This window comes from Oryx dammah, unplaced genomic scaffold, assembly GCF_014754425.2.
Source record: "Oryx dammah isolate SB20612 unplaced genomic scaffold, SCBI_Odam_1.1 HiC_scaffold_17, whole genome shotgun sequence".
Classification (NCBI taxonomy): Eukaryota; Metazoa; Chordata; class Mammalia; order Artiodactyla; family Bovidae; genus Oryx; species Oryx dammah.
Window position 1 is genome coordinate 27,329,460 of NW_024070201.1, and position 20,305 is coordinate 27,349,764.

Genomic DNA, 20,305 nt, shown 5'->3' on the forward strand with positions numbered 1-20,305 from the left:
TTACCGACAAGTGAACTGTGGTTCAGAGAGGTTTAGGAAACCAAAGACATACAGCTGGTCCCTGTAGGGCCCAGCACAGAACAGAGAATGGAACAGGTGCCCAAGGAGGCAGCTTGGCTAATGGAAAACCTTTTAAAAAGTTTAACGTGCTGAGTTTAAGCTGGGCTTCTCAAAGTCTCTCCCCTCAGAGAGTGACAGCGTGGTAGAGGGGCGCCTCTTGTCCCTGCCTCCTCACTGACCCTTGCCAGATGGGAAAAAAGCCACCACATAGAAACATAACCTTTATTGCACACGGCGCTGGGTCTTTTTTCATAGAAAAAGGTATTAACACATAAGCATCTGCAAATTGAAGCAACTCCTGGGTTTTTTTTTTTTTTTTTTTGAACAGTAAAATCGCATGCAGTGTCTCTGAGTTGGGATCTTGGTCTTTGTCAAAACCACCTAGATCGGAGGAGGGTGAATAGGAGGGAAAAATTGCTGAGTCTTTGTGCCTCTGTCTCAAAATAAGGTGAGAGAAATATATAGATATATAGCTCGACGCTGTGCTCCTATCTCTCTATATAGGTATATATCTCTCCACACAGATTTTGTGGGGTGGGGGGATTTGACGTGTACTGTCAAATTCTTTGTGCCCTGGCTTCATGGAGAAGAAGAAAATAGTTTGATTTGTACAAAAGAGTTCTATGTACAGGCGTTCATGACTCGGGGGGTTGTTTCTTCCTTGTTGGTGGGTTTTTGTCAGTTTGATATAAATAATGCAGGAAATCAGCCAAGTTGTTGTGTGAGGGCCGGAGGTGCAGACAGGTCCAGGCTCGTGGCTGCCCTTCCGGCTGCACCCCTACACCAGGGTGTAGGACTTGGAGTAGGCCCCGGCCCCCTGCTTCTGAGACCTCCCCACCCCCGACGTGCTCATCTCGAGAAGTGAGTCCCTGGAGCCCCCCATTTTGGTGTGTGGGCCCCCGGCCCGCGGAGGCTCGGTGCTGGGGGCCGGAGGGGCGGTGCTGGGGGCCGCCGGGGGCTCAGCGGGGGTGGGACCGGTGGCTGCGGGGGCCGGGCCGGCGGGGGGTGCCGGCATGGCCAGAGTCCTCTGAGGTAAGGTGGCGGTGGAGGTGGCCGTGGGGGCCCCGGGGTGCGGAAGGCCTAGGGGCTTGCTGGCAGGGTCCAGGGTCAAGTGGCGAGCCTGGGGGTGGTAGGTTCGAGTCACGTTCCTGATGGAGGCCTCGCGGGGCGGGACCACGGGGCAGGGCTCACGCCCCTCTGCCTTTCGGAAGAAGGCCTCCGACTTGGCGTACAGGGGCAGGTTACAGTAGTCACCTGGAAGGGAGGAAGTGCGCTGTGTCAGCGGCAGAGGCCTCTTGGAAGCAGCCTGTTCCCCCGCCCCCAGCCCTCAGTCAGTCCCTCCACCCGTGGGCAGTAACCAGTCAAGGAAAGATCAGTCACTTGGCCTCTCTGAGCCTTGGTTTCCTCATCTATGAAATGGGGATAATCTCATCTGCCTACAGTAATTCTGTGAGGAGGGAATGAGACAAAGTAGGGAAAAGGCTCCTTATCGGAATTAACCAGAAAAACCGCTCCATGAAGGCCACGCACCACCATCCACAGAATCCAGAAAGAGCTATCAATCAGTCAATCCTGCCCATGTTGGGGCCGGGTGAGGTTTCCGGTGTTGAGTCAAATTTCCCGTGTTGGGCTTCCCTGGTGTCTCGGACGGTAAAGAATCTGCCTGCAGTGCGGAAGACCCAGGTTCAATCCCTGGGTAGGGAGGATCCCCTGGAGAAGGAAATGGCAACCCATTCCAGTATTCTTGCCTGGAGAATTCCATGGACAGAGGAGCCTGGAGGGCTATAGTCAGTCCATGGCGGTCACAAAGAGTTGGACACAACTGAGCGACTAACACACACGCAGGGAAAAGGCTGCAATACAGAGGCACGGTGTTGCTCAACAGATTGATCCCTATTGTTAATTGTTCACTATAACTGATCAGCTTCAGCTGGGGGTGGGCTCATTTTCTAAACATTGTCATCCTAAAAGCTCTGCCTGTTAGAAAGCTTTTCTATACCCTGAGAAGGAAAAGGAATGTCACTTCTTGTCGTTTCCCCACATTCAACCTGATTCTGTCCGCTGAGGGCCGCCAGAGCAGGCCTCCCCCCTCTCCCAAGCCTCCTTTCAGAAGTCTGAGTCCGCTTCATTTCTGCATCCCTCTCCTCCGTCCTTTCTCCTTCAGGCAGAATGTTCCTCCTTTCTCCTTCAGGCAGAATGTTCCTCCTTTCTCACAGTGCCTCCATAGGACACGCTTCCAGGACCCCACATCCTGATCCCTCCCCACTGTGAGCACCCAGTGCACAGGCCCCTCTACTGTCCACTATGCCAGGCACTCTTCAGGTCATTTCATTTAGACCCTGCAGACCCCTGGATACATTAATACCTGCTTGGATTTTGCAAATGAGGAAACAGGTTCAGAGAGATTAAGTAACTTACCCAAATTCACAGAGCTGGGTGGGGAGGGGGAGTCGTAAAGAGCTGCTGGACTCCTAGGTCTCTATTCTTTCTGTTAACCTGTGCTTTTCTCTAGATGACCCCGAACCCCTAGTTCAGCGTGGCCCCTTAGCAAGGCCAGTGCCGGGCAGACCAGACTGCCTGGTTTGACAGCCTGTGCCTTGCATATGGTGGCCCTGATGTCTACTGGTGGGCACCCTTGCTTCCCTCCCCCTGGTTATCCTAGACCTGCCCTGCTGACCTCAAAGGGCATATACTCTGGCCAGGGCCCTGGAATCAGATGTTCCCTGTCAGGCTGGGTCACTGCCCACCATGAAGTTTGACCACCATGGACGTAGCTGCCAGGATTGCTCCTTAACTCTGTGCCAGGCACGTACATCATTTTTAATGCTCATTATAACAATGCAAAGTATATGCTCTCGTTTGCATTTCAAAAACAAGAAAATTAAGGCCAGAGAGGTTCCATGACTTGCCTGAGGTCACAGAGGTATTAAGCATTTGAGACAGAATGTGAACCCAGATCTGCTTGCTCCCAAGTCCTTGCTCTCTGCACTATACCCCATGCCAAGGAGCCGTGCTGGGCGGGCGGGTAGGGTGCAGGCAGGGCTAGGCTCTAGCCTAGGCTCAGGGGGTTGGAAGGCGGGGACACAGCAAGGGAGGTGGTCTGAGCACTCACTCTTGTTGGCCCGGTGAGGGATGGGCACAGCCACGTTCTTCCCCCGGTCAGCGTCCTGGGGCTTGGGTGGGGAGGCGGTGAAGCGGCAGATGCCGGGCTCTGAGGGTGTGCTCATGGACGTCATGCTGTCCGCATTCTCATTGGTGCCCGTGGTCATCTGGTCAGAAGAGCTGTCAGAGATGAAGCATTCGGTGATCTCAAACTTGGCATGCTGCAGCTGCTCCTCCAGCTTGGCGTGCTCGTAGGCCCGGGCCAGCTCCTCGTAGGTGGAAGAGGCGCTCTCAGTGGACACCATGCTGTTCCGTCCTTTGTCTTGGGGGATGGCGGGCACAAAGGTAAAAGGGAATGAGTGGCACCCCCATATTCATTGCAGCGTTATTTACAAGAGCCAGGACACGGAGGCACCTGTGTGTCCGTGAGTGGGTGAAGAGACTAAAAAGACACACACACACAATCACACACAGTGAGATAGTGTTCAGTCATAAAAAAGGCAATCTTGCCATTTGGGAAGATATGCATGGACCTCAAGGGCATCATGCTCAGTGAAATAAACCAAAGAAAGACAAACACAGCTTGATATCACTTATATATGTATGGGCTCTAAAAACACCCCAAAATAACAACAAACAAAACCCCTAAGCTCACAGTTACAGAGAATAGATTAGTGGTTGCCAGAGGTGGTGGCAGGGGGCGGGAGTTGGGGGAAATGGGTGAAGGTGGTCAAGAGGTACAAACGTCCAGTTATAAAATAAGCAAGTCGTGGGAATATAAGGTACAGGATGATAACTACAGTTAATAACACTGTATTGAATATCTGAAAGTTACTAAGAGAGTAGTTCTTTAAAGTCCTCATTATAAGAAAAAAAACCTGTAATTGTATGTGGTGAAGGATGTTAACTACACTTATTGTGGCGATCGTTTTGCAATGTATACAAATATCGGATCATTATGTGGTACCTGAAACTAAATGTTATATATAAGTTATAGCTCAATAAAAAATAAAGTGGGCTTATGGGGAGAGGGCGTAAATGAGACCAGATTGAGCAGTTACCTTAACCATAACCCCAGTAGCCATCTGAAAGCCTGACTACGGAGTGGATGAGGCTCACATGACCCTGCTCTCTCCCTGTGAAGGTAGTGGTGGTGGCAAAAGTGGGATAATAAAGAACAGACTTTTAGACTATGTGGGAGAAGGCGAGGGTGGGATGATTTGAGAGAATAGCATTGAAACATGTACATACGTAGAATAGATGACCAGTGCAAGTTTGATGCACGCAGCAGGGCACTCAAAGCCGGTGCTCTGGGACAACCCAGAGGGAGGAAGGGAGGTGAGAGGGGGGTTCAGGATGGGGGACACGTGCACCCGTGGGCGAGTCATATCAATATATGGCAAAACCCACCACAATATTGTAAAGTGATTAGCCTCCAATTAAAATTAAAAAAGTGGGATCGTTGACTAACAAAATGTGAAACATCTTTCATTCTTTTTTTTTTTTTATTAAATTTATTTATTTATTATTTATTATTTATTTTTAATTTTTACTTTACAATTCTGTATTGGTTTTGGCATAGATTGAAGTCTATTTGTTTATGGCTGTGCTGGGTCTTTGTTGCTGTGCAGGCAAGTGAGGGCTATTCTCTAGTTGCGATGTGTGGCCTTCTCATTGTGGCGGCTTCTCTTGTTGTGGAGCACAGGCTCTAGGGTGCTCAGTCTTCAGTAGCTGCAACAAAATAGTTGTGGCCCATTGGCTTTGTTGCTCTGCAGCATGTGGGATCTTCCCAGATCAGGGATGGAACTCGTGTTTCCTGCTTTGGCAGGTGGATTCTTTATGCCTGAGCCACCAGGGAAGCCCACAGCTTTCGTTCTTGATAATAAGCATCACCCTCTGGGCAAGCCTTAACCTCTTCTCCAACAAACATCATGTGCACCATTTTCTCCATCATCTTTTGGGAGAGCAAAATGAAATCCTTGACAAGCAGAGCTGTTAGGTCAAAAGTTTTTGTTACAGCCACAGGATAAGTCAGTGACCAGCTGGAAATGAAACTGACTGGTGCCTTGGACTCCATGAGCTGGTGGGTAGGAGTGGGGAAAATAGAAGATAGGGAATGGGGGAGCCTGAGGAGAGTGAGCAGGAACCAGGTCCCTGGGCTTACCTGTGTCCTGGGAGAGGCTGGCACTGTAGCTGTCACTCTCAGTGACAGTAACACCATGCTGGGAGCCCACAGTGCGCCAGTCGGAGGTCAGGGTACGGGCAGGGGTGGAGGCCTGACACTTGGTCAGAGTCCACTGGCTTGAGTACCGGTTCCGGGTGCTGTGGGCTGACTTCACATTCTTTCTGGAGACTGGATCTGCACAGAGGAAGCAAGAACTAGCACCCTCCAGCTGTAGCCACTCAGGTTTGGGCAGCTGGCATTTACCAGAAAGGGCGGCGGGCAGCAAGGGAGGAGGCAGGAGCAGCCGCAGAAGCTTCCTTGGGAAAGCTGAGTGTGCTGCCTTTCCTGAACACAGAACTATCCACGGAGGAGGAGGGCAGCAGTGTCAGGGATACGGGCAGTGGGCAGCATCCCAGTCCTCCCTGGCCACCCCATCTTTTCTACAGCCTGGGAAGAATGTAACCTCCTCTCCTGCTGCCTCATGACTGTCCATTCATTCCCTACCAGCCTATATGTATCCCGTCCTTACGTCCAGAGTCTCAGTGGAAGATGCAGAGGCCCTTGGAGAGAAAGAACAACTAACCCTCTCCAGATTTCTAGGGAAAGAAAGTGAGGCCCAGAGGGATAAGGTGAGTGACATGCCCAAGGCCACAGCTAGTGGGTCTGTAATCAAGGTTTCTAGACTCTATTTCCAGTGCTCTTTCCATTCTTCCATGCTGCTCCTCTCTCCTTTAAAAAAAAAAGTCCCCTCTGCATTATGCTGTGCCCAAGAAACCTCATCTGGGAGGTGGGCTGTCTCCCTGGGCATGGTGCTTACTAGTGCCAGGCCGGATGTCAGACATGTCGATCAGGGGTCCTGAGCTCTGGATGAGGGCTGGGTGGTGCAAGGAGACTCCAGTGCAGAAACTCTGAGGATTGACAGCCTGGCTGAACTCAGCATCGGTCACAGGGATGGTGGCCTTGTCATCTCCTGGAGGAAGAAGCACAATCAGCAGGAGTCCTTCCCTTTGGGCACCATCTTTGCTTCCCAAATTTCTCTTTGTCTTTATCTGACATCGAACACAGTAAAGGTCAGGTACGGTCTCCCCATTAACAGAGGAGGCAACCCAGTCCTTAAGAGAAGCTGTAGTGAGTTCCGAGGTTGTGGAGTTGTTGATTGGGCTGCTTCTAGAACCTCGGGCACTGTCTGAGGACTGGTGGTCGCCCTTCATGGGATGTGGCCTGGGGAAGCCCCTCAGCAGGACACAGAGCTCGTGGCGCCTGTCACTCACCCAGCTGCTTGATGCCCTCCTTGTCTTCGATGAGCAGCTGGACCCTGGGGATGTCGATGTGTAGCCGTGGGCCCTGGGGTGGCCCCTTCACGGGGCTGTCGAAGCTTCGGTTGTTCTTGCTGTGGGGAGAAGGGCTGGACGTGTGTGACAAGGCAGGCACAGGGGGTTGGGGCAGAGGTTTTGCAGGATAGTGGGGTCTTAGAAGCCTCTACGCTGGGTGAGGGGAGGGAAATAGGAGGAGAGAGGAAGTAGCAATGTGACACCCACCTTATCAACATTTCTGCCAAACTCTTGGCATCTGCAAAACAGTAGAGAGAGGGGACTGAGTGAGAATGGGGTCTGAGCAGGATCAGAATTGGAAGAGGCATGGGGAGCAAGGTGAGAGAATTCCCTAGAACGGGGCCAGGGCTGGTCTCTTGGGAAGAAATGTAAGGACCTTGGAGACAAGCCAAAACATGGTAAGATCTCACTGCTCCCAATTCAGGATCTGACTCAGGTCTGTTTTCCTTTCCTCAGACCTTTATCTAATAGGGAGACAGTATATAAAGTATTCCATCTGCTTCCTGAACTGACTCTAATCAAACAAGACTTCACAGCAGGTTGGAAATAGGCACCAGTGGTAGATCTATCCCGTTATCTGTTGGAGAGAGGAGAGAGTTGGGGATGAAGTACAGGTGGTCAGTGGGCACCTCTGGATGACATCAACCAAGAAGTTTTATTTCCATCTCTAGGGCATCTGTCCCCAAAAGTACATGGATGGATTTGAAGGTCACTGTTTTATCTCATGCATGCATGTGCTAAGTTGCTTCAGTTGTGTTGGACTCTTTGCAACCCTATGAACCACAGCCCACCAGGCTCCTCAGTCCATGGGATTCTTCAGGCAAGAATATTGGAGTGGGTTGCCATGCCCTTATCCAGGGGATTTTCCTGACCCAGGGATCGAACTGGTATCTCTTATGTCTGCTACACTGGCAGGTGGGTTCTTTATCACTGAGCCACTCAGGGAGCCTGTTCTATCTCATAGGGACCCTGAATAGATTTAGGACTCTAAGGTTAGGAATAGACAAGAGAGGAGAAACAAAGGACATGGGTAATCTACTAGACCTCTGATAACTGAGAATGACTGGTTAGAGTGAATCTAGCTTTATGAATACATTCAACCATCTATCTAGCCACCCATCCATCCATTTCTTATTGATCTATCCACTGTTGATTCATTCATCCAGTGGTCCACCCACCAGGAGTTGGGTAGATAAATGGATGGTTCAGTGGGTGGCTGATGGTTTTTAAATGGTTGGGTGGATGGATGATTGGATGTTTAATGGGCTTCCCAATGAATGCCAACCATTCAGCCATTCAGCTATCAACCCATCCAAGCATCTATCCAACCATTCACCTAATTATCCATTCATCTATTCAACCATTCATCCAATCATCCATTCATACAACCATATAGTCATCTATCCATTTTATCATCCATCTGTTCTTCAAATATTCATCCATCCTCCATCGAGCCAACCATCTAGTGATTCAACTATCAGTCCATCAGACGTCCAATCATCCGTCCATCCAACCACTTAACAACTATCAACCACCCAATGAAACCATCCTTTTATCTACCCAGCTCCTAAATACCCTAGGCAGCCTTAGTTATTGCCTCTTTTGTGCTCTTATTGTATCTTGGCTGTGAACTCTATAAGGGCATGGGCTGCTCTTTCTTGTTCATTTTTATATCTCCAATGTCTGGCAGTATCTACAATATAGCAGATACTCAATAAATATTTTCCAAATATGTGAACAGACATTTATTTAGAAACTCGTTGGTCTTGGGCAAATCAAGCCCATTCATGCCAGACTGTGGTATCAGGTGTTGTGACAGGGGAGGATACTAAAAATATTTAACACTTGACAAGGCATGGAAACAGCTCAGTCAAAGCTGAGCAAGGTCCTAGAGACCACGTGCAAGTCTTTAGTGGCTGGGCCCTAGGAAAGTTGCAGAGGTCCTATATGAGAGAATGGAGCATCCAGGGTGGAAGGGAACAACATCTATTTACCAACCAGCTATGGAATTGTTCAAATGTCTTAACCAGCAACATGGTTTTACCAGTGTGGACTGCTAAAAGTCAACCTGGTGAGGGCAGGCACAAAGTCTTGGGGACACAGAGGAAGAGGCAGTGAATAGCTAAGGAGGTTTCAGAAGTGACAGCTGGAGCGAGTGCTCCCTTCAAGGGGACACAGATACCCTCTCTCATCCAGACAGTGCTCCAGGCCAGTGCAGAGTGGCCAGTGCAGCTGAGGAAGCACAAAGAAACTCGCCTACCTCGGAGCCGCTTCAGCCGCTTCTCTTTCCTCTTCTTGCGAACAATGAAGAGCAGTGCCACCCCCAGTGTGGCCAGGATGACTGGGCAGCCGATGGTGAACAGCTTCTTCACGTCGTCCCCCTCGCCTTGTGCAGACTTGATGGGTGGGATGGTGCCTGAATGGGGGTGAGGAAGGGAGTCAGATGTCCCCAGGAGTTGAGCGTTATGCAGAGTCTCTTGGGCAACATAGCCCTTGGAACTCTCCTGCTGCCTTTGGGCTTCCTCCGATCTCTGCTTCGCAGTTCAGAGCCCCAACTCTCCCCTCTGCTCTCCCCAGGTTCTGGTCCCATCAGGACAGCCATGAATGGTTGTGTAGTTTTTATATTGCATATGATATTAAAGACTCCTAGGCCTGTTTTAGAATCATCCTGAACCCTTTCAGAGATAGTCTCCTGCCTGTTGGAGTTCAGTGTTCATTTCTAGAGGGTAGCTGATGGGGTTAGATTCCCACATCCAGCTGGTAAGGTTGAGGGGTGGTGATGATGAGGATCACAGGAGACAGAAGTCAGGGCAGTGGGATCCTGTGTTCTCTTCCCCAGATGGGGGCAAAAGCCACTCAACACCCCACAGTCTCTCCCTGCCCCCTCTCCCCCATGGGTGATATCTGCTAACCCTGGGGGCTGCTAGGAGATATGATAAGTTCTCCCGCTGACAGAGCCTTCTGCCAAGCCCTGATGTTTACTTGTTTCAAAACCTCAGCTAAGAGTCATCTTCTTCATGAAGTCTTCCTTCTTTGAGCAAATACTCTGAGGATGCCACTTTTATTCTGTTTCCTTAACACACAGGTAGATTTAGTTAAGCTTGTGACAGCTGGTCCCTATGAATTCAGCCTTCTATGTGCCTTAAACATGTGTGTGCATGACTGTGAGGTATCCACATGTGGCCGACACCAGTTGGTGCTCATCAAAACATCCATGGGCTCAGCTACATTCCCCAGACTTCCTGGCAGTTAGGTTAGAGCCATGTTACTAGTTATGGACAACAGAATGCGAATAGAAATGATGAGTGTCTCTCAGCCTCTGCCCAGGGCAGTTAGGAGCTGCTGTGTCTTTTCTGTCTCTCTCTTGCTGGTGACCTTGGAAGCTGCATGTTCAAGATGGCATAGCTAACATGGCTAAACGAAGGTGGCCAGCCAACACTCACAGGATGTTATGAGAGTGAGAAATCTTCATTGGATTAAGCCATGAAGCTTTTAGTGTTCGTTACTGCAGCATAGGTTACCCCATCCTGGCTAATGTACCATCTTAGCAGAGTGTTCTTATAGAGCAGGACATCAACTACCTCTCTGCCTCCTCTTATCTCTTTAAAGCAATGGAGAGCAAGGGTTGCATCTTCGAAGACCCTTTTTTAAAAAATTTTATTATTTATTTGGCTTGCTGGGTCTTAGTTGTGGTATGTGAATTCTTAGATGTGGCATGTGGGATCTAGTTCTCTGACCAGGATGGAAGCTGGCCCCATCTCCCTGCATTGGGAGCGTGGAGTCTTAGCTGCTGGACCACCAGGGAAGTCCCAAAGATCCCTTGTCTTCAGTGTTACTGACTTGCTTGCCTGCCTGTCCATCTGTGTGGTCACAGGTGCATCCACCCACTTACCTGCCTACCTGTCTGCTGCTCCTTTTGCCTGTCCTTTGCTTGATTACTCACCCATCTGCCTTGGTCCCTGACTAGAGTCATACCTCTTTTCAATTTGCTGTCTATCTCTTTACGTGTCTGCCTCTCGGCCAGCTTCCCCAGCAGCAGCCCCCGCCCGCCCTTGCCGACTCACTGCCATCGTAGTCCAGGGTGGCAAACTGGGCGGTTTCGTTGCCGCAGCCAGCGCTGTTGCAAGCCCTCATGCGCAGCTCGTACCACATGGCCTCCCGCAGCTCAGTCAGAAACACCTCCCCGGAGCTGTTGGCGCGCAGGCCCTGCCAGGCCCAGGTGCCCTTGGGCCGGTACTCCAGCATGATGGCGGTGATGGGGCAGCCCCCGTTGTTCCAGCCCTGCAGGTTAAGCCGAGCATGCGTAGAGTTGATGTGGGTGAAGAGGTGCTGGTCTTTGCTGAAGGAGGGCTCTGGGGGGCCAGAGGGAGAGACAGAGGTTAGAGAGACTGGGAAGGATTTCCCTGGGGTGGCTTGGGACCTCAGTGGTTCTGGGGGATCGGTGGGAGGTGTGGATGGGAGTAGGGATGCTCCAGGGGACAGAGGAGGAGGAAGAAGAGGAGAGGGAGAGGGACAAGGAGAGCAAGGCCTGGCCCGGGAGGAAGACAGAGGCAGGAAAAAGGAAGAGGTGAGCCATCTGTCTGCCACCCCCTGCAGGGAAGTGGGGCCAGTTTTTCCTACTATGATTTGTCCAGATGCTGCAGCGATGGAACTAGGTGGGGTCTCCCTGGAGTCTCTGTGCTTCCCTGTGCCCTTCTGCCCCATCCCAGCACCTGCCACCCTATCCTGGGCCTTACCCCGCCCGTGGGTCTTGGCCTCGATGATCTCACTGATGCGCCCGGAGCCCACACTGTTCTTGGCCGCCAGCTTCACTTTGTACCACGTGCCGCACTTGAGGCTGTCCAGCCTGAAGGACCGCTCACTCGAGCTGACGAACACATCCTTCCACTCCTCACTGTTGTCCACTGAGTACTGCAGCACGAAGCCTGGCCGGGAGGTTTGCCTGGCTCAGGAGGGGCAGCGCGGGGCCTGGGGTCCCCCAACAGCTGTCATGGGACTGGGCTCTGCAGGGGGCCAGCAGGGGGAACTTTTGGCCATTAGGATGGGGTGGATGCCAATTAGATGCAAAACTGGAAGGATCTTGGGTGAGTTGTAGGACTCTCTCCCATTGGCTCTTGTGTTAGGGTTTAGAAGCCAGGGTGGGGAGGGGAGCAGAAACCAGAGCTGTGAGGCTTCAAAGGGGTCCTATTGAGACCTTGCCACTCCTTGTACAGTCCCCTGGCCCCGAAGCATCCCTTGGGAGCTTGTTAGACATGCAGACTCTCAGCTCCCCGACTCAGAATCTGTGTTCTTACAAGATCCCCTGGTGATTCATATGCATATTTAAGTATCTAGAACATTTGTTGATTTTATAGATTTGGAAACTAAGACCCAGAGAAGAAAACAGACTTCCTCAAGTTCACACAGCTCACCATTGGCAATGCGGGGGTGGGTGTTCTAAAGTCCAGCTGTCTAGGCTGGTATATTTTCCATGGCACTTGGGTAATTCCTCTGTGGTCCAAACCACCCCTTCTCCCATCACTTCTAAAAGCCTTATGAGGACAAGCAGTGGGAGTAAGTGAAATACTTCCTCTGCCCCTGGCCCGGAATTCTCCGCACTCCTCATCCAGGTCCCCCTCACCTCGGATGGAGCTGCCCCCATTGTCACCCGGAATCCAGGTCAGAGTGATGGACGAAGCCGAGGTTTTGGAGACAGTGAGACGGGGCTGGTCCGGGGGAACTGTGAGGGGAGAGTCAGGAGCCCACACCACAAAGGGTTAACCTCTGATGATGGGGGACAGGGGTGCCCTCTTGCTTCCTCCCCCACTCCTGCTCATTCTCCCCTCCACCCCTCCTGCCTCCTCTCCCATGTGGCACCTATGATCCACCAAGGGTCTGTCTCCCGGGTAGTCTTTTTTATTTGACAACCCCTCTGTCTCTTTCTTTCTCTCTCTCTCGATGGAATTCCTCCCTCTTAGCCATCCCTGTCCCCACCAGAACCCCGCCCACCTCGCAGGGTCTCACCACTCAGAGCCCCGCCCACCTCGCAAGGTCTCACCTTGCACCAGAAGGTTGACAATGATGGTGTCGAAGCCGCCAGTGTTGGTGGCCGTGCAGGTGTAGTAGCCTGAGTCCTCAGCCTTCACCGCGCGCAGCAGCAACGTGCCATTGGTGTGGATGAGCCGGTGCCCGTCCATGGACACGGGGATGGCCGAGTCCTCACTGTGGGGGGTGGGGACGGCTTATGGCAGGCATCCCCTCCCGGAGCCTCCCCCAGGTTTGCAAGCAGTTAGAGCTGGGAGCAGTAAGGCCCTGGCTCCGGGACCCTAGATTCTTGGGTTTTCACTCAGCGCTTCCTGGGGATATCTAGTAACCATGGCCTCTTCAACCACCCAGGGAAGGGAGATCCATGGCAGCCAACAGGGGCAGCCAGGGAGGCCAGGCTAGCAGGAGGGTGTAGCCAGGTACCCAGCAAGGGCTTCCCCAGGGCTGGAGATGACTGAGTCAGCCGGAAGGGAGGGACATTAGTTCTCTTCATGGCTCTTCTGCAATGCCCATCTTTGGGGGTCACTATCCCTAAGGGGTCCTGCACACACCTGTCCTTGGTCCACTTCACCGCAGGGGCTGGGTCTCCCACTGAATTGCAAGGTAGCCGCACATCTCTCATCCAGGGTGTTGTCACAGTGCCCCCGAAAGAAATGATCTTTGCTGGGGCTAGAGGGAAGAGAGGATGAGAAGGACCCCATGTTTTCATTTTCATTTTCAGAGGAGAAATCGTTCATTCAGCAGACATTTATCAGATACCTGTTTGGACCAGGTATCATAGGAGGCTCTGAGGAGCCACAGAATGAATACAATCTAGTCCCTGTCTTCGAGTTGCTTACCATCCAAGAGGGAGACAGACACTTCAGATCATTAGAGTGAAAAATACTATGGTTGGGGTAGGTGCAATAGCCCTGGGAGCAGGAAGGAGGAATGGAGGTGAAGAAAACGTGGGGCGACTTCTGCAATTGGAAGCGTGGACTTGAATCTTGAAGGCAAAGAAGGAATTCACTAGCTACTAGGGGATAAGAATGGGGGGAAGGGAGAGTCAGGGAATTTGGGATCAACATGTACACACTGCTATATTTAAAATGGATAACCAACAAGGACCTACTGTATAGCACAGGGAACTCTGGTCAATGTTATGTGGCAGCCTGGATGGGAAGGGAGTTTGGTGGGGAACGGATACATGTATATATTTGGCTGGGTCACTTTGCTGTCCACCTGAAACTATCACAACATTGTTAATGGACTGTAAGCAGAAAAGGAAGGTGTGTCGGAAGGGGGAACAGAACTGAGAGACTCGTGGGGGCCTGAAACCATGGTGAGTGGGAGGGGCTCCAGCCTCCGGGGTGACCCAAGCCCAGGGTGAGTGAAGAGAGGGCAGCAGAGTAGGGGTCAGAGCAGTGAGCGGGAGGAGAAGCTTCTGGGGCTCTGCTGGCACCTCGAGGAGGCTGGGCTTCCTCCTAACGTCACGAGGAGGCTCACAAGGAAGTAGTGACATGTTCAAAGTGGAGTTTTAGAGGAATCCCCGGCTGCCTGCCAAGGATGTTTGATGGAGCTCTAGAGACACTGTTCTAGAGCCAGTTCTGCCCTGTGGCTGGGGTTGGCTCCTGGGACCTCTCAGTGGGGTGTGTGTGTCTGTCACGGCGGCGGGGGAGGGGGGTGGTCCCAGGTCCTTTCCCTCCTGGAAGGAGATAAGTTCAGGAGAAGGGGTTGGTAGCACCACTGGGAGGAGGGGTCGAGGAGGGAGGAAACTTGAGGCTTTGTAGAAAGAGCCCCCAGATTGGAGCCAGAAGGGCTGGCCCACCACTTTGCTGTATTTGAGGGCTGTGCCACTCCGCCTTAGAGTGTCTCCTGGAAAATGGGATGACAACCCTCATGTCAGGGCAGCTGCAGGCCCTCTGTTCAGTGCCCGCTGACTCTGAGTCTGAGGCGGGGAGGGCTGATGCCTCTTGTATCTCATCCAAAAGAAGCTGGTTACCCCAGGAGTGGGGCTGGGCTGAGGCAGGCGCCAGCCGTCTGAGTCCTAGGTTATAGACACAGGTGGCTGTGGGAGGAGGCAGGGCCAGGAGGGAGGGCCCAGGGAGACCCAGAGTCAGGGTAGAAGCTGGAAGTCTCAGGCTTGTGTGGCTAAATCCAGTGCCCCAGGGTTGGCATGGGGGAGCCTGGCAGCTCTGTGAGGTGGCCTCTGTCTTGGTCTTGGGTTGAGGCCTCAGAACTATCACTGCCTGTAGAGTAGGGGTACACATGCCCCCATGCCACACTTATGCCCAGGTCAGGGGTTCAGTGGGGCACCCTTGAGAGCAATCATGTTCTTATTTACCCCATGCACCCCAACCAGCCCACAGCCTCCTTCGAGGCATGCCCTCTGTAACGTCTGTGATCAGTGGCATCATGTCAGCCTGAGATGACCAGGCTTTGGAGCAAGGGAGCTGTCTTTGCAGCCCTCTGCTCCATGGAAGCAGCATAACCCACCTCCGTCCCCTCTAGAGGAGCTGAGCTGGGGGTAGGGCTAACACCCCTTTCTTTCACCCCCAGAGAAGAGTCTGGAATGGGGGACGAGGGTGCATTCTGCTGGGCACCCTGACTAGTGGCGTGGCCTCGAGCCTGTTGTGAGCCTTTCTGGGAGTCAGGGGGCAGCAGAGGCCCAGTCTTGTTGGGTGCAGGAGGGAGGCAAGCGGCCAGCCAGCTCCTTACAGCCAGGCCACAGACAGGGTGGAGGGAGACTACTGATGCTGGGGAGAACCGTCATTCTAGAAGGGGCCTTCTGGCTGTTTCTGCCCTCAACCCCCGCCCCAGGCTGCTTACCCTTGCCAGCAGGCTCGACGGTCACCTTCTCGCTGCTGTTGCCCCGGCCGGCGGAGGTGACGGCGGCCACCCACAGCAGGTACTGCTGCCCACGGTTTAGGTGGGCGATCCGGTAGAAGAGCTGCTCCGGACTCGTCTCATACTCGCTGGGCGCCTGCGGGGCGGAGGCGAATGCGTACTAAAAGCCAAGGCCCCTGGGTCTCCACCTCCACCCTTCCTGGGGGCCCTGAGCTCAGTGGGGGCGATGGCCAGGGAGATGGGCGGTGGAGACAGGATCCTGCCTAGATGGCCCTTTCTGGTTTTGGAGCAACACTGAACAGCTTGCCCTGGACTTGGCCCTGGACTTGGCCCTGGGCACTGATGAGCCGGCTCTGGCGGTTTGCTGGGTCAGTTTCAGTTCGCCTCTTGGACTGATCCCGTCACTGGCTGCGATGGCTTCAGGCCAGGAAATGTGAGTGTTTTGGGTGGGTGAGAGATGGCGGGAGACAGGAGAAGGGAGAATGGAGGGTGGAGGTGCGGTCCCAGGAAAACCCTGAGAAAAGGGAGTCTCTGAGAAGAAGCTAAATGACTGCGTTTGCCTTATTAGGGTTGTAGACAGGCTCCCCCAGCCTGTCCCCACTCAGACTCACCTCTCAGCCCTACTGCCTAATGTCTCCTTCATTCCTACCACCTGTTCTCACCACCCCACCTCCATTCTGGGGGAGGAAGGAGAGGGAGAGAGAACTACGAGAGCTTCACGGGGCAGCACTTTATTAATGATTATTAGTGGTATAGATCACTGTATATATTTGTAGGTTATATAAATCTATAAAAATTTTTTTAACCAAATGACAGTTTTGACAAGTTGCCAACAAAACAATATCGGATCCCAGTGGTTTTACCAGTTGCTTTGATGAAAAGATTATGTTGCCTTGGAAACCAGAGGCTCAGATATTGAAATGAATTTGAGAAGGAGCTTTTGATAAGCGCTAGTTTGCAGACCTCCTGTCAGCCCCTTCCCTGGTGCAGGCGGGATGGGGCTGACTTTCATTTCATTTTATTTTTTGGTCAGCCGCGGGGAAGGGAAAGCAGGACAGCACCAGGGCCTCTTTGAAATCAGGGCGGAAGTCTAGGGAGGGGGAGCAGCCCCTGGAACAGATGGGGGGCCCCGAGGCCAGAGGGAGCTAATAATTAGTTATTTTTGCAGTCAGGGGATGTTGCACACGCATGCCCCCATGCACACACTCTCATGCACACGGACGTGTAGACACATTCAAGCACATGTTGAGGGACAGATCTCCAGACAGACATGGGGTCACAGAGGGACATTCTTTGCCACCCATGGGAAGGTTGAGGGGACCCGTGACTTGTAACAGGAGAAAACATCCTTTCTGGTCCCAGATCATCTGTAAGAAGATGCTCAGGAGAGGGTACAGGCATCCCTAACACACACACAGAGCTCCCTGGCAGACCCCTCCTGCTGCCTCTCTTATGGGGAGCTGGCCTTGGGCCCAGGAGCTCCCTGAAAGCCACCTTGAGCCCTGGTAGCTGGGAAGTCCTTTCGGGGTGCAGCACTCGGGGACCGTGTGGGTATCTGCCGGTCATATCTGAGCACGAGGCAGGGCAATACGGTGGCTTTGACGCCTGCCTGCCTTTCTTACCGTATGGACCACAGTGTCTCTCACGGTTCCTGGGGCCTCAGTTTTCTCTCCTGCAAACTAAGAAAGCAATCCAGCTCCGCCTGCCCTGACTGGTCACAGTGAGGACACCTGAGGCAAGGGGTGTGCAAGTCCTTTGTAAGTGGGGACATGTTCTTCTCCTTTGTAAATGGGGGCATGTGTTTCTGTGAGGGTGGAAGTGTGTGTGTGCATGTGTAGAGAAAAGTTAAGTATACTTGCTTGTGTCTGTCAGCATGTACCTGACTGTACATTTGTGTCTACACACGGCAGGAAAGATTTGGCTTCCCCTTGAAGGTATTAGCATCTTACCCAGGTCCTGGGTGCCTTCCTTTTCACCTGAATTTCCTTTTAACCCCCCTAATCTCCTGAAATCACTTTCAGAAACATACAACTACACTCCAAAATAAAATCACAGTAATCAAAGGTAAAAGGTAAAAAAAAAAAAAAAAAAGGTAAACCTATGCAAGGAGAAACTATAGATTAATTATTTACCCATCTTTCTAATCAAAAAATAAAAAATAAAAATCACAAATAGAAAAGTCATAACTAGAAATGATTTATAAATTTGAATTATATGAAAAGAAAACCTATGGTATAATAAAAACTAGAATAAAAAGGCAAGCAATGAGCTGGCAAACACCTGCAACCTATATGAGCAAAAATGGTTATTATCTTTAATATGGAAAGAGCACTTACAAATCAATAAGAAGAAAACCATGATCTACCCAAATAAAAAATGTAGAAAGGACATGAATTGACAATGATCCAAAGATGCAAAAAGCCAAAAATCACATAACACACAACAATAATCAACCTAACTAGTTTAGAATCCAACTGACAGAAAATGAAAAATATATAATATCTTAGATTAGCATGTTCACAAGGGAAAAATATATGCTACTCATAATGCTGGTGGAAGTGTAAGTTGGTACAAACTTTCTGAAGAGTAGTTTGCAAATGTGCATGCAAACCTCAAAAATATTTATACTTTTTGTGATCTATGGATTCCTATAAAAATTTATACTAAGAAAATAATAAAACAATGAGCATAAAGACTTTTATGAAGAATTCTCCATGAAAAATTATTTATAATGGTAAAAAACTGAAAATAGATTAAATATAGAACAATTCAGGGACTGGTTAAATAGATTATGTATATACAGGCACTCAAGATAATATTTTAAAAGAATATTTGATGTCAACTCTATTTCAATAAAAAGAATATTTAATGGTGTAGAAAAGTGCCTACATATACATGAAAAATGGAGATTATATAACATTTTATAACTTTTTATTTTAATTTTATAAAAACCAAAACAAAACCATAGTGTATGTGCAGGTCAAGGATTGGAAGATTATACCCCAACACATTGCCAGTGGTTATCTTTAGAGAGTGAGAATGCAAGTAATTTTTATTTTCTTCTCTATTCTTCTATATGTTTATAGAATTTTGTACAATAAAATTGTATTATTTTGATAATCAGAGAAAAACAGCAAATGTATTAAACTGGAAACATTTCTAACAGGACTCAGTGCAGCTCTGGCTAGCCTTGGCCAGCCCCAGGGTGTAATTCCTGGTATCTTGCACCTTATGCAGTTTCCCACATCTATTCTGAGAATTCTGCACACACAAGGTCACGCACTCCAGTATGTATGCACACACTCAGACTCAGACACACGTGCATCTGCCTCTCAGCCCACACTCATTCCCACAGTCTTGCTTCATCCCATGTACATGAGTGTGTCCTCAGTCCTGGAGCTCTTTCATAAATGAATTTGTGATGCAGTTGCTTGGAACCTGGAGTATATTTCCGTAAAGTGATTGCATCCCATAACCACAGGTGGTGGTTAGGTCCCCTGGCTCCTTGTTCAGCCCAGTCCTTGCTTTGCAACATGGCTGAACTGAGTTCTTATCACGCCAGCACATCTGCCCCCCACCCTCAGGAGAGAGGTGGTTCCTCCACGCCTGGGACATGAAGGGGAAGGAGGGAGGGTCCCCGGGTCTGCAGTAGCAGGAGGAGGGCATGGGGACCAGGGCTCTGCTCTGGAGCCTGGGAGAGGTGTCCCCCACCAGTGGATTGGGGCTTTTGGAGACTGAGTTAACGAGGACGCTCTGCTCCCAGACACCAATCCCTTTGAAAGACTTCATTATCAGAGGAGGTAATGCGCATACAGACCCAAGCTGGAGAAGGAGTTCCCACCCTCTCATCACTTTATGAAGGGAAATTTGCCCAGTGTCTAAGACTTCACCATTGCTAGGCTGCTAGCAATTCATTCATCAACTGCATGTCCTGGACAAGGATGTTCCAGGCACAGTGTTCTACGGCTGGGGACCTGAAGACGAAAAGATGCCGCCCTTGTCCTCACAGGGCCCCGCAGACCAGTGCGGGAGACAGGTGAGTGAGCGGATAACTGCCGTTTAACACATTCAGCGTGTGCTAGAGGATGAAGAACATGCCGTGGCTGGTAGGATCAGTAGGGGCAGAGGTGCAGGGGTGTGAAAGGCACAGCAGGTGTCCAGAATGGTGACCAGCCTAGTGTAAAAAGAGCCTGGAAGGTATGTGTGTACTGGGGGGAGGGGCAGGAGGAGGGGGGCAAAGAGGGGCAGAAAACACAGCTGAACACATTAACCAGAAAATTGTCACACACCTCCCCCCCAACAATGAAAGAGTTTTTAACCTAACATCTGCAGACCCCATGACCCAGCAGTTCCTTTCACAGGCCCAACAGGAATATATACACAAGAGCACCAAGAGACATGGAGTTCACAAGAGCACCAACTGCAATAGCCCCAAAGGGAAAACTATTCAAATGCCTGTCAGTGGATAATTATAAATAAACTGAGATATATACATGTAATTGAAAACTAGACAGAAGTAAGAGTTAATAATCTCTAACCACACACAACAATATGGATGAAATTCACAAATTCAAACTAATGCTGGGTCAAAGAAGTCAGGCAGATTTTATATATATATATATATATATATATTATAATAATAATCCCAGGGATGGGGGAGCCTGGTGGGAGGCCATCTATTGGGTCGCACAGAGTCGGACACAACTGAAGCGACTTAGCAGCAGCACATATATATATATATATATATATATATATAATGCATGCATGTATACGTACATATAATGCATGCATGTATACG

At 50.7% G+C, this 20,305-nt stretch overlaps 1 protein-coding gene across 1 annotated transcript in view; it reads right to left on the reverse strand.

Annotated features, from left to right (window-relative positions):
• Positions 1–838: 838 nt before the first annotated feature.
• DSCAML1 (DS cell adhesion molecule like 1) overlaps positions 839–20,305 on the reverse strand; it is a 127,532-nt gene continuing 108,065 nt past the window's right edge. The window contains exons 22-34 of the mRNA XM_040257791.1: positions 15,490–15,643; positions 13,233–13,350; positions 12,695–12,858; positions 12,278–12,376; positions 11,394–11,582; positions 10,722–11,009; positions 8,918–9,073; positions 6,865–6,895; positions 6,598–6,716; positions 6,144–6,296; positions 5,327–5,521; positions 3,173–3,484; positions 839–1,314 (exon numbers count right to left, since the gene is read on the reverse strand). Of these exons, the coding sequence (XP_040113725.1) occupies positions 839–1,314; positions 3,173–3,484; positions 5,327–5,521; positions 6,144–6,296; positions 6,598–6,716; positions 6,865–6,895; positions 8,918–9,073; positions 10,722–11,009; positions 11,394–11,582; positions 12,278–12,376; positions 12,695–12,858; positions 13,233–13,350; positions 15,490–15,643 (2,454 nt within the window). The remainder of the gene's footprint in view (positions 1,315–3,172; positions 3,485–5,326; positions 5,522–6,143; positions 6,297–6,597; positions 6,717–6,864; positions 6,896–8,917; positions 9,074–10,721; positions 11,010–11,393; positions 11,583–12,277; positions 12,377–12,694; positions 12,859–13,232; positions 13,351–15,489; positions 15,644–20,305) is intronic.